The 13,362-nt window shown below is 49.7% G+C and overlaps 1 protein-coding gene across 1 annotated transcript in view; it reads left to right on the top strand.

The window, feature by feature from the left end:
- The window catches only part of LOC143941198 (RNA-binding protein Nova-2-like), a 55,638-nt gene extending 51,897 nt beyond the window's left edge, over positions 1–3,741 (top strand). The window contains exon 4 of the mRNA XM_077463233.1: positions 1,130–3,741. Coding sequence (XP_077319359.1) covers positions 1,130–1,972 — 843 coding nt within the window. The 3' untranslated portion in view covers positions 1,973–3,741. The remainder of the gene's footprint in view (positions 1–1,129) is intronic.
- Positions 3,742–13,362: the final 9,621 nt, after the last annotated feature.

The following is a 13,362-nucleotide window of genomic DNA, read 5'->3' as shown; positions in this document are numbered from 1 at the left end:
CGAACCCGATACTAATCCATCACCACACCAAACCCGATACTAATTCCTCACCACACCGAACCCAATACTAATCCCTCACCACACCGAACCCAATACTAATCCCTCACCACACCGAACCCAATACTAATCCCTCACCACACCGAACCCAATACTAATCCCTCACCACACCGAACCCAATACTAATCCCTCACCACACCGAACCCAATACTAATCCCTCACCACACCGAACCCAATACTAATCCCTCACCACACCGAACCCAATACTAATTCATCACCACACCGAACCCAATACTAATCCCTCACCACACCGAACCCAAGACGAATCCATCACCACACCGAACCCAATACTAATCCATCACCACACCGAACCCAATACTAATTCATCACCACACCGAACCCAATACTAATTCATCACCACACCGAACCCAATACTAATCCATCACCACACCGAACCCAATACTAATCCATCAACACACCGAACCCAATACTAATCCATCAACACACCGAACCCAATACTAATCCATCAACACACTATACCCAATACTAATCCCTCACCACACTGTACCCAATACTAATCCATCACCACACTATACCCAATACTAATCCATCACCACACCGAACCCAATACTAATCCATCAACACACCGAACCCAATACTAATTCATCAACACACCGAACCCAATACTAATCCATCAACACACTATACCCAATACTAATCCATCACCACACTATACCCAATACTAATCCATCACCACACTATACCCAATACTAATCCATCACCACACTATACCCAATACTAATCCATCACCACACTGAACCCAATACTAATCCATCACCACACTATACCCAATACTAATCCATCACCACACTATACCCAATACTAATCCATCACCACACTGAACCCAATACTAATCCATCACCACACTGAACCCAATACTAATCCATCACCACACCGAACCCAATACTAATCCACCACCACACTATACCCAATACTAATCCATCACCACACTATACCCAATACTAATTTGCACACCAGAATATATCTAATAACAATTCCTTACCACACTGTTTTATCATTTTACATTCACCACATCTTCATTCATTTTCTCTCCTCCCAACTCAATTTTCAGGCTAAACTTATTGTTCCCAACACAACAGCCGGCCTCATCATTGGGAAAGGTGGAGCAACTGTCCGTAGTATCATGGAGGAATCTGGAGCGTGGGTCCAGCTCTCCCAGAAGCCAGCAGGTCCAAATCTCCAGGAACGGGTGGTGACAGTGAGTGGGGAAGCTACTCAGGTTCAGCATGCAGTAAGAAGCATTATACACAAAGCAAAAGAGGACCCGCCTCAGGGCACTTCCTATCTCAACATCAGCTACACCAACACCCAAGGTCCTGTGGCCAACTCCAACCCTACAGGATCCCCATATGCTGGAGGGACAGCTGAGGCAACCATTGCCCCATACCCAGCTACACAAGCTGCTTCAGCTGCAATATCTGGCGGAGATCTTCTGGCCATCTCTACGGCTCTGAATACTTTAGCCAGCTATGGTTACAGCACAGGTTTAGGATTTAATCCATTAGTTGGTGGTGTCCATCCAGCAGCTGTCAATCTTTTAGCATCTTACACAGGTGAAGCTGGTTCTGCATTGGGCTTGGGGGGTGGAGGAATCCTAATGGAGAAGCTAGCAGCGGAAAGCATTGCTGGCAAGGAGACTCTGGAGATGGCTGTACCAGAAACCCTGGTAGGTGCAATACTGGGGAAAGGTGGAAAGACATTGATTGAATACCAAGAGCTGACAGGAGCTCGCATACAGATTTCCAAGAAGGGGGAATTTGTCCCTGGAACAAGAAGCAGGAAAGTGATCATTACAGGACCACCGGGGGCCACACAAGCAGCGCAATACTTGATTGGGCAGAGGGTGGCTTACGAGCAAAGTGTGCGGTCAAGCAACCCACAAAAGGTTGGCTAACTGAAGACATTTGGGGGGGGGGAGGTTGGTACGTGTGGGGGAATGGATGGTAGGACTGGGAAATGCAAAGGGTCGTGGACACGACATGTCTGTTGGAACACAACTGAAACCTTCAGGGCAGTAGGGTCAGCCTGGCATTGGCTGTTTGAAGGCTACCTAGTCCCAATCACAAGGAAATGTGTTAACCCTACAAATGTGAAAATGTTAATTATTAATAAAATAGCAATAAAGGCAAATTTTGCACTGTAAAGCATTCACCCAGTAAGACGCCCTTCTCCATAACAGTAGGGTGACACTAAAATGAAATACGCCACAGTGTTTTTTGGGAAAACAGACTGTCTACAATGGGTATAGCAAGACTCCTCCACAGCAGGGTTACACCAGCAGTTCATGTGACTCGATGGGTAGCACAGGGCCCCCCTCCTCACTATCAGGTGGTGAGATGTATGGACAGAGTGGGGTTGATTTCCTAAAACTGGAGTGCAAAATCTGGTGTAGCTCTGCATAGTAGCCAATCAGCTTCCAAATTCTGCTTCTTCAATTAAGCTTTGATGATAAAACCTGGAAGTCAATTGGCTACTATGCAGAGCTGCACCCGATTTTGCACTCTCCAGTTTTAGGAAATCAACCCCAGAATGTCCTAAATCTGTCACCATCTCATAAACCAATAGCCTTCAGACTTGAAGAAGCGTGCCAAACCCTCCCTTTTCTGTCCCAAACTTGTGCCAAATTTCTTGTTAGTGACTTCTGGGGTGAAAGGATACAACACGTCACCAACCCCTCATAGACAGGATGATCTCTAGGGCTGCTTTGATGATTACATTTAAAAAAAAAGCCAAACTTGTATATTTTTAAGCAGATGTAGGTGTTTGCTAAGGCTATGAAGATGTTTTAACATTGGTTGAAATTTAGAAAAATCTGTAAAACTGACTTAATAGTGAATATTTAAGATGATAGACTGTACTCCTAATGACAAGCTGTATATGTGTATGGCAGTGAAGGACCATAGAGAGGGATACTTGCCGCTCTTTCCAGCTCCAGGGTGCACTATGTATATATCCTGTGCCAAACTGCGCCTGGGCTATAGAGGCGGGCATACCTGAGAAGATACTGTATGTACAAAGCCCTCTGATCTCTATCCCTGGAGACCATTTATTATTAGCACAACCATGTCCGGTCCTGAAGTCTCCACATACAGATTTTGTGTGCTAGAACTCAACTGCTCTGTACATAAGGTTGCTTTTATTTTAAGTGCTCCTATCTGGGGCTCCTCCACCTTCAGATGAAGACATTATTTTGATTTGGGAACTTTCTTTTAATGAAGATATTGCAATGACAGAAGCAGGAAAGGTGCTTCCAGTGCATCGGGAGAACATACAGGTCATCATTCTTACTAAAGTGGGGTGACATATCTAGCCTGACCGCCATTGGTAGACGGGAGGTTTGTAGGAAGTCCTGGGGTGACAGATTTACTCTGACCGCCATTGGTAGATAGGATATTTGTAGGAAGGCCTGGGGTAACTGAGAAGATAACATCACGCTTACTACAAAATGCCATACTCCTCTTCTTTTGCATATCGACACTTCTCTAGCCTCCATAGAAAGTTCTGGAATTCAGGGAAGTTCAAACACTGGAAATCTGGAAGGGCACCAGACTGAGCACAGGGCCAAGACAGATAAGGTGACACGTACCTTGAGATCCTTATTATTGTGCACTGTTGCCCCATGATAAGGGGTGCAATTCATCTAATAAATCAATTATCTGGTAACCGTGTGTGTGTGATGTCATTTCCACTTCATCGTCATCATAGAAGTACCATCATCATCATCCGCATCACTCTGCAGATACGCCTTGCTGGAGATACCATCATGAATAAAATGGTTACTGCTTACAGGGCATGACTACTCCTATCATGAATAAAAGGATTGGGACTCACAGGGTATGACTACTCCCATCATGAATAAAATGGTTACTGCTTACAGGGCATGACTACTCCCATCAGGAATAAATGGGTTGGGACTCACTGGATATGACTACTCCCATCATGAATAAAAGGACGGGAACTCACAGGGTATGACTGCTCCCATCATGAATAAAAGGGTTGGGACGTACAGGGAATGCCTACATGGGGTTTAACTTGAAAAAAAAAAAAAACTTGCACATGTGACATTGTCTACTACTTACAGGATATGTCTGCGGTCACCTACAATGAAGGCCTGGTATTCGCATATCAACCCAGGTCATCCCCAACCGACCTTAACCCGGATCAACCACAAATGAACTCAACCATGTCTGACCCAAACATCAACCCTGCCTGACCCAAACTCCAAGCATCAAACCTGACTGACCCCAATCAATTCCAACCAACCCTAAGCCCAACCAATCTCAAGCCTTACTGAGCTCAACCCTTGAGGAGCCTGAACCCCAATCAAGACCAACATCAACCAAAACAGACCCCAACCCATGATGACTCCAACCCCAACCAACCACCTATGAACTCAGCCTGACCCTTACCCCAACTGATCTGGACCTCAATTCAGACCAATCCAACTGATCCCAAGCCCAAACTGACTGGAACCCAGACCCGCCCTAACGTCAACCAACACCAACCGCATCTGACCTCAACTCAGGCCAAGCCCAGCCCAGACTAACCTCAATACCGATTGGCCACAACCATGACCAACACAAACCCCTGACTTATTGGAACACTAACCCCAACCCCAATCCTGACCAAGTTCAACCCTGGATGACTGGAATCCAGAACGTCCCTAACCCAGACTGTCCCCAACCCTAAACCTGACCCCAATCCTTACCAGCTCCAACCCCAACTGACCCAACCCAGACCAACCCTAACCAGGATCATCCCTAACCCAGACCATCCTCAAATCAACCCTAACACCGAACAAATCCTGACCAACTCAATCCCGACTAACTGAACCCAGAAAAACTGGAAACCAGACCAACCCTAACACCAAGTAAAGGGAACCAAGACCAACCCCAACCAACCCTAACCCAGAACATCAACAAACCTGACCAACTGGAACCCAGACCAACCCAAAGCCAGACCTTCCCCAATCCAGACAGACTCCAAACCAGACCAACTGGTACAAAGACCGACCCAAAGCCAGACAGTCCCCAACCCAGACTAATCAACACCGACCTCTACCCAGACTAACATCAACCCAGATCCCTACTGACACTGTTCCCAAGCTGGACCATCCCCAATCCTGGATGCTTTCAACCCCAAACGACCCTCAACCCAGGATGCCTCCAACCCTGAAGGGAAAGCAACCCCAAGAAACACCAACACAGACTGTTCCCAACCCTAATTGTCCTCAACCTCTACAGACACCAACCCATCCTGACTATCCCCGACACTGACTGACACCAACACTGATCGTCCCACCCCTTGACCGACACCAAAATGAACAGTCCCCAACCCAGACACCAAACCAAATTGTCCCCAACACTCACTGACACCAACATTGATGGTCCCCATCCTTACCGACATCTACCCAGATCATCCTCAACACAGGATCACTCCCTCAACGGACACCAAACTCCACCTACACTAACCAAGATCACCCCAAAATCCAGACTGAAGGGGACCCAGACCAACCCCAACCCCCGAACTACCTGGAGCCCAGACAAACCCCAACCCAGAATGTCCACAAACCAGACCCACCCAAAGACACACCATCCCCAACCCACACAAACCCCAAAAAAGACAAACTAAAATAAAGACTCAAAACCAGCCAGTCCCCAACATAGAATGATCTCAATCCCGACCTCTACCCTGACCAACACAAACCCAGACCAATCAATACTGAGACTGTTTCCAACCTGGACTGTCCCCGACCGGAACCAACAAATGTTTCTACCCAGACAAAACACCAACAAGGACTGTCCCCAACCCGGAACGACATCAATCCAGATTGTCCCCAGCACTGACCGAAATCAACATGGACTGTCCCCAACCCCAACCTACACTAACACAGATCGCCACCAACCCAGGATGATTCCCCCCAACCAACACCAACCCTGACCTACACCAAACTAGTTTGCCCCCAACCCGACCGACACTAACCCTGCCTGTCTCCGACCCCAACTGACACCAAGCCAGGTAGACTCCAACCCCAAACGACACCAACGTGGACCAATGCCAAGCCAGACTGTCTCAAATCGGTGCGACACCAACTCAGGATGACACCCACGCCAACACCAACATCGACCCAGATCGTTCCCAACCCTGACCGACACCAAACCAGATTAACACCAATAGGGACTGACACCAACCCAGACCAACAATAACCTAGGATGGCTCCAACCCCCAACCAATCCAGGAAAATCCCAGCCCCACCAACCCTGACTGAATTCAACCCGGCATGACTCCAACCCTGACCGACATCAACCCCAACTGAGCCTAACCCAGAATGACACCAACCCCAACAGGGACTGACACCAAACCAGATTAATACCAACCCTGACCGAGCCAAAACAGACAAATACCCTGACTGACCACAATTGAAAAATATTGATTAAGATAATAGACTATAAGCCTAATGACAATCTGTATATGTGTATGGCAATGAAGGACCATAGAGAGGGATACTTGATGCGCTTTCCAGCTCCAGGGTGCACTGTGTATATATCCTGTGCCAAACTGTGCCTGGGCTATAGAGGCGGGCATACCTGAGAACATACTGTATGTACAAAGCCCTCTGATCTCTATCCCTGGAGACCATTTATTGTCCTATTATCACAAGCGTGTCCAGTCCTGAAGTCTCCACATTTAGATCTTATGTGCTAGAACTAAAAAGCTCTATATATAAGGTTGCTTTTATTTTAAGTATTCCTATCTGGGGCTCCTCCACCTTCAGATGAAGACATTATTTTGATTTGGGAACCTTCTTTTAATAAAGATATTGCAGAGACAGAAGCAGGAAAGGTGCTTCCAGTGCATCGGGAGAACATACAGGTCATCATTCTTACGAAAGTGGGGTGACATATCTAGCCTGACCGCCATTGGTATACAAGAGGTTTGTAGGAAGGCCTGGGGTGACATATCTAGCCTGCCCGCCATTGCCCATCATGAACAAAAGGGTTAAGACTCACAGGGTATGACTACTCTCATCGTAAATAAAAGGATGGGAACTCACAGGGTATGACTACTCCCATCATGAATAAAAAGGTTGGACGCACAGGGCATGACTACTCTCATTGTGAATAAAAGGGTTGGGACTTACAGGGAATGCCTACACGGGGTTTAACTTGGAAAAAAAAAAACCTTGCACAAGTGACATGGTCTACTATTTACAGCATATGTCTGTGCCCACCTAGAATGAAGGCCTGGTACTCACATATCAACCCAGGTCATCCTCAACCGACCTTAACCTGGATCAATCGCAAATGAACTCAACCATGTCTGACCCTATCATCAAACGTAACCGACCCCAATCAACTCCAACCACCTGGAACCCAGATCAACCCTAACCCCAACCACTTGGAACTCAGAACAGTCATAACCCTGACCAATCTCAAGCCTTACTGACCCCAACCCTTGAGTAGCCGCAACCCCAATCAAGACCAACACCAACCAAAACAGACCACAACCCAGGATGAGGACTCCAACCTTTTACAGACACCAACATGAATCAACCCCAACCCTGACAGACACCAACATGGACTGACACAAACCCCGACTGACCCCAATTCAGAATGACTCAAACCCCGACACAGACAGCGCCCCAACCCCTGAATGACACAAACATGGACTGCCACCAACCAAGACCGACCCTAACTCAGGAGAACTCCAACCCCAACCGACCCACACAGGGACAGCCCCAGTGCAGGAGGACTCCAACCCGGGGAAAAATCCGATTGCCTCTCGGGGGATCAGGAAGGATTTTTTTTCCCCTGCTTTAGCAAATTGGATCATACTCTGCTGGGGTTTTTTGCCTTCCTCTGGATCAAGTGTGGGTATAGAATTGGGTATATGGGATTGTATGATATTATTATTATTATTATTCATTTTTTTTTTTGTGGTTGAACTGGATGGACTTGTGTCTTTTTTCAACCTGACTATGTAACCCTGACCGACACCAAACTCAGATTGACATCAACACAGACTGAAGACAACATGGACTGACATAAGCCTCAACTGACCACAACCCAGAAAGACACCCAGGCCCAACCAACACCAACCCCTGACTGACACCATCACGGTTTCCCCCCAACCGGGGATGACTCCAACACCGACCGACACAACCCATATTGTATCAAACCCTGAACGACACTAGATTGACACCAACGTGAAACAACCTCAACCCTAACCGACACCAACACAGACTAATACCACGTACACACGATCGGACTATCCGGCGTACTAACCGCCGGACTTTGCAGCTGAGGTCCGCCGGATTTTCTGAATGAGCGGACCTGCCCACACACGACCGGATTAGTCTGTGTTGGTGTCGGTTAGGGTTGAGGTTGTTTCACGTTGGTGTCAATCTAATGTCGTTCAGGGTTTGATACAATATGGGTTGTGTGGACTTTTGAAATGAACAGACTTGCCCGCACACGGAGAAAAGTCTGTTCATTTTGAATGTGGCTCCAGGTAGCCGGGACTAGCGAAGGAAGTGAATGTCGCTACCTCCATCGGCGAGATTGACACCTCGGGAGCCCTGTCACCTGCTATGGATTAAAAGGGGAAGCCTTACGCTGAAAAAAACAGAGTGGGGGGTCCCCCCAAAGTCCATAGCAGACCCATATCCGAGCACGCAGCCCGGCCGGTCAGGAAAGTGGGTAGGGACGATCGAGCGCCCCCCCCCCCCCCACCCTGCCCTCAATATGGGGGGGTGCTTTGAGGAAGGGGGGCCAAGGGCCTCTTCCCGACAACCCTGGCCGTTGCTTGTCAGGGACTGCGGGCGGGGGGCTTATCGGATTCTGGGAGCCCCCTTTAATAAGGGGGCCCCCAAATACCGGCTCCCCACCCTATGTAAATGAGTATGGGGTACATTGTACCCCTACCTATTCACCTGGTGAAAAAAGTGTAAATAAAAAACCACAACACAAGTTCCGGTGGTCTTCTTCCGTCTTGGGGGGGTCTTCTCGCTGGACTATCTTCTGCTCTTTTGCTAGCTCTTTTACTTCTTTGTCGCCCGGGGGTCTTCTTCTGACTTCGGGGTCTTGTCCTGCTCTTCGGTTCTTCTTGCCGGGCATCCGTTATCGTCTTATAGCTGTTTTACTAGCATTGGTCTGGTCTTCCATCGCCGCCGTCTTCCTCTCCATCCTTGCGATGTTGACACAATGCTCACTCTGGCCGCAATGGCAGGGACGCGTTGTGCGGCGACTTATATAGGGATATGGGGCGGGTCACCGGGTGATTTCACATGGTGACCCCGCCCCTTATGATGTCCCAGTCTCGGAGGATGCTGGGACTATGACATCATAAGGAGCGGGGTCACCATGTGACATCACCCGGTGACCCCGCCCCTTGTCCCTATATAAGTCGACGCACAACGCGTCCCTGCCATTGCGGCCAGAGAGAGCGTCATGTCAACATCGCAAGGAAGAAGAAGAGGAGAAGAAGGCGGTGGCGACAGAAGACCAGGCCAGCGCTAGTAAAAGAGCTATAAGAAGATAGTGGAGGCCGGCAAGAAGAACCGAAGAGCGGGACAAGACCCCCGAAAAGCGGACAAGAACCCCGGACGGAGGCGACGATGAAGAAGAAAGTCGGGCTCCTCCGCTAGTAAAAGAGCTAGCAAAAGAGCAGAAGATAGCGGAGGAGTCCGGCGAGAAGACCCCCCAAGACGGAAGACCACCGGAGCTGTCTAATAAATTATTTTAAAAACTTGTGTTGTGTTGTGTTTTTTTATTTACACTTTTTTCACCAGGTGAACAGGTAGGGGTACAATGTACCACATACCCATTCACATAGGGTGGGGGGCCGGTATCTGGGGGCTCCCGGATTCTGATAAGCCCCCCGCCCGCAGACCCCGACAAACGGCCAGGGTTGTCGGGAAGAGGCCCTTGTCCTCATCAACATGGGCACAAGGTGCTTTGGGGTGGGGGAGCCGCAGGGCCCCCCCCTTCCCCAAAGCACCCCCCCCATGTTGAGGGCATGCGGCCTGGTATGGCTCGGGGGGGGGGGCGCTCGCTCGTCCCCACCCCCTTTCCTGACTGGCCGGGCTGCGTGCTCGGATAAGGGTCTGCTATGGACTTTGGGTGGACCCCCACGCCTTTTTTTTCAGTGTAGGGCTTCCCGTTTAAATCCATACCAGGTGACGGGGCTCGTGAGGGGTCAATCTCACCTATGGAGGCGGCGACATTCACTTCTTTCGCTAGTCCCGTCTACCTGGAGCCACGTTCAAAATGAATGGACTTTTCCCCGGGTGCGGGCAAGTCCATTAATTTCAAAAGTCCGGCAGACTAGCACACAGACGGGCGGATTGTAGTCCGGCAGACAATTTTGAGTCGAAACTTCTTTTTAAGTCCACCGGAGTTTTGGGAACAAAAAGTCTGCCGGAGCCCACACACGGGCGGATTGTCCGGCGGACTTTTGTCCGCCTGACCAAGTCTGCCGGATAGTCAGGTAGTGTGTACGCGGCATAACAGAACCCCAACTGACCACAACCCAGGATGATTCCGATCCCGATCGACACCAATCCCAACTGAGCCTAACCATGACTGCAACCCCAACAGGGACTGACACCAACACGGACTGACCCTAACCCTGACCAAACCAACACTGACTGATACCAACCCTGACTGACCACAATCCAGGATGTCTTCAATCCCGATTGACACAAACCCATGGTGACTCCAATATGGACTGACACCATCCCTGACCAATCCTAACCCAGGATGACCCCCACAGGGCCCAACCCAGATCACCTCCAACTGACACCAGCCCAGGATGACACCAACTCAGATTGCCACTAACATAGACCGACCCAAACATGGGCTCCAACAATGACTCCAACACAGACGGACACAAACCTTAACTGACCCTAACCCCAACCATCACCAACCCACAATGACTCAAACCGCTACCGACCCTAACCCATGATGGCTCCAACCCCTACTGACCGCAACCTTGACCGGCCCTAACCCATGAAGACTGCAACCCCAAATGACACCAAGATGGACTGACATTAACCCCGATGGACTCCAACCCACGATAACTCCAACCTGACCAACACCAATACTGACCAACCCCAACCAAGGATGACTCCAACCCCGACTGACACAAGCCCCAACTGTCCAAAACCCAGAAAGACCCCAACCAACACAGGCCCACCAACCCTGACCAACTCCAACCTAGGACGACGCTAAAACAGACTGACACCAACCCCAACCGACCCTAACCCAGGATGACCCCAACACGGACTGACCCCAACACGGACTGACACCAACTGCTACTGACCCTAACCCAGGATGAGTCCAACCCTAACTGGGACTGACGCCTATCCAGATCGCCTCCAACCCTGACCATCACCAACCCAGGGTGACACTGACCCCAACTGAGTCTAATAGGGACCAACACAGATACTCACCAACTCTGGCTTGATACCAAACCAGATTGACACCAACACAAACTCTGACTGACCCCAACCCCGAATAAGGCAAACATGGACTCACACAAACCCATATTATCCCCAACCCTGAATGACACTATACAAGATTGACACCAACAAACTCAACCCTAACAAATACCAACATGGACTAACACAACCCCTGACTGACCACAACCCAGGATGACTCCAACCCTGACCAACACCAAGTGACCTGGGAAAACTATGCATGCCGCTCAGGCTCAATAGGGAGGGGGTATGTGGACGGGGTATCTGCAGCTGCTGCTAGAGTACTGAAAGGTTCAAGAAAGGAAGGGTGACCCCTGGAAGTCACACATCTATGGTGTCCTGCTGCAGTGAATGGATTGGCAATCTCAGCCTGGACTTTGACCAGGTCATGGGAAACCCCAAGTAAGCCTAACCCAGGATGACTCCAACATCAATCCTGACCGACACCAACCCTGACCAAAACAGATTGTCCTCAACCCCGATCTACACCAACACTGACAAACACCAACCCCAACAGACACAAACCCCGCTAGCCCTCTACCTTGACCAACACCAACCCAGATAGCCCTCTACCCTGACCGACACCAAACCAGATTGTCCACAACCCTGACCGACACCAACAAAGACCGTCCTCAACAAAGACCGACACCAACAAAGACCGACACCAACAAAGACCGACACCAACAAAGACCGACACCAACAAAGACCGACACCAACAAAGACCGACACCAACAAAGACCGACACCAACAAAGACCGACACCAACCCTGATTGTCCTCAACCCTAACCGATACCAACCCAGACCGATACCAGCCCAGATCAACACCAACTCTGAATGACAACTACCCTGACCAACACCAACAAAGACTGAAACCAACCTAGATTGTCCACAGCCCGGACCAACACCAATACAGACTGTCCTCAACCCCCGACCAACACCAACCCTGACTGACACCAACACAGACTGTCCTTAACCCCAACCAACCCAGATTGTTCTCAACCCTGACTGACACCAACACAGATTGTCCTTAACCATGACGGACACCGACCCTTACCGACACCAACTACCCAGATTGTTCTCAACCCTGACTGACACCAACCCTGATTGTCCTCAACCAACACGGATTGTCCTTAACCCAGACGGACACCAACCCTTACCGACACCAACTCTGAACAACTACCCCCACTGACACCAACTCAGATTGTCCTCAACCCTGACCGACACCAACCCAGACCGACATCAGCCAAGATGGTCTTCAACCCTGACCGACACCAACACATATTGTCCGGGAACCTTATCAACGCCAACCCAGATTGTCCTCAACCCCGATCGATGCCAACGCAGATTGTGCTCAACCGACACCAACCCCCGACCAACACCAACCCAGATTGTCCTCAACCCTGATGGACCCTGACTGACACCAACACAAGCGGTCCTCAAACCCGACTATCACCAACCCTGATGGACACCAACAGAGACCGACAACAACTCTGACCGACACCAACACAAGCGGTCCTCAAACCCGACTATCACCAACCCTGATGGACACCAACAGAGACCGACAACAACTCTGACCGACACCCACACAAACTCTCCTCAACCCTGAGCGACTCCAAACCCGACCGAATCAACACAGATAGTCCCCGACCTCGGACCTCCCAGTCCGGGTATATTGGGGCGATCCTCCCCTCTCCAATATCTTCCAATGCGGATCGGGTGACCTTCTAACATCACTAAATCATTTTGGTTGCCATTGGCGACAACAGAACATGTAACCCCGCCCCCAGGACACTCCATCACTCCTC

Source organism: Lithobates pipiens, unplaced genomic scaffold, assembly GCF_037356315.1.
Source record: "Lithobates pipiens isolate NorthernLeopardFrog02 unplaced genomic scaffold, aLitPip1_a1.2 Scaffold_3, whole genome shotgun sequence".
NCBI classification, from domain to species: domain Eukaryota; kingdom Metazoa; phylum Chordata; class Amphibia; order Anura; family Ranidae; genus Lithobates; species Lithobates pipiens.
Note: the sequence above shows the minus strand (reverse complement) of the source record. Positions and strands in the feature narration are given on the sequence as shown.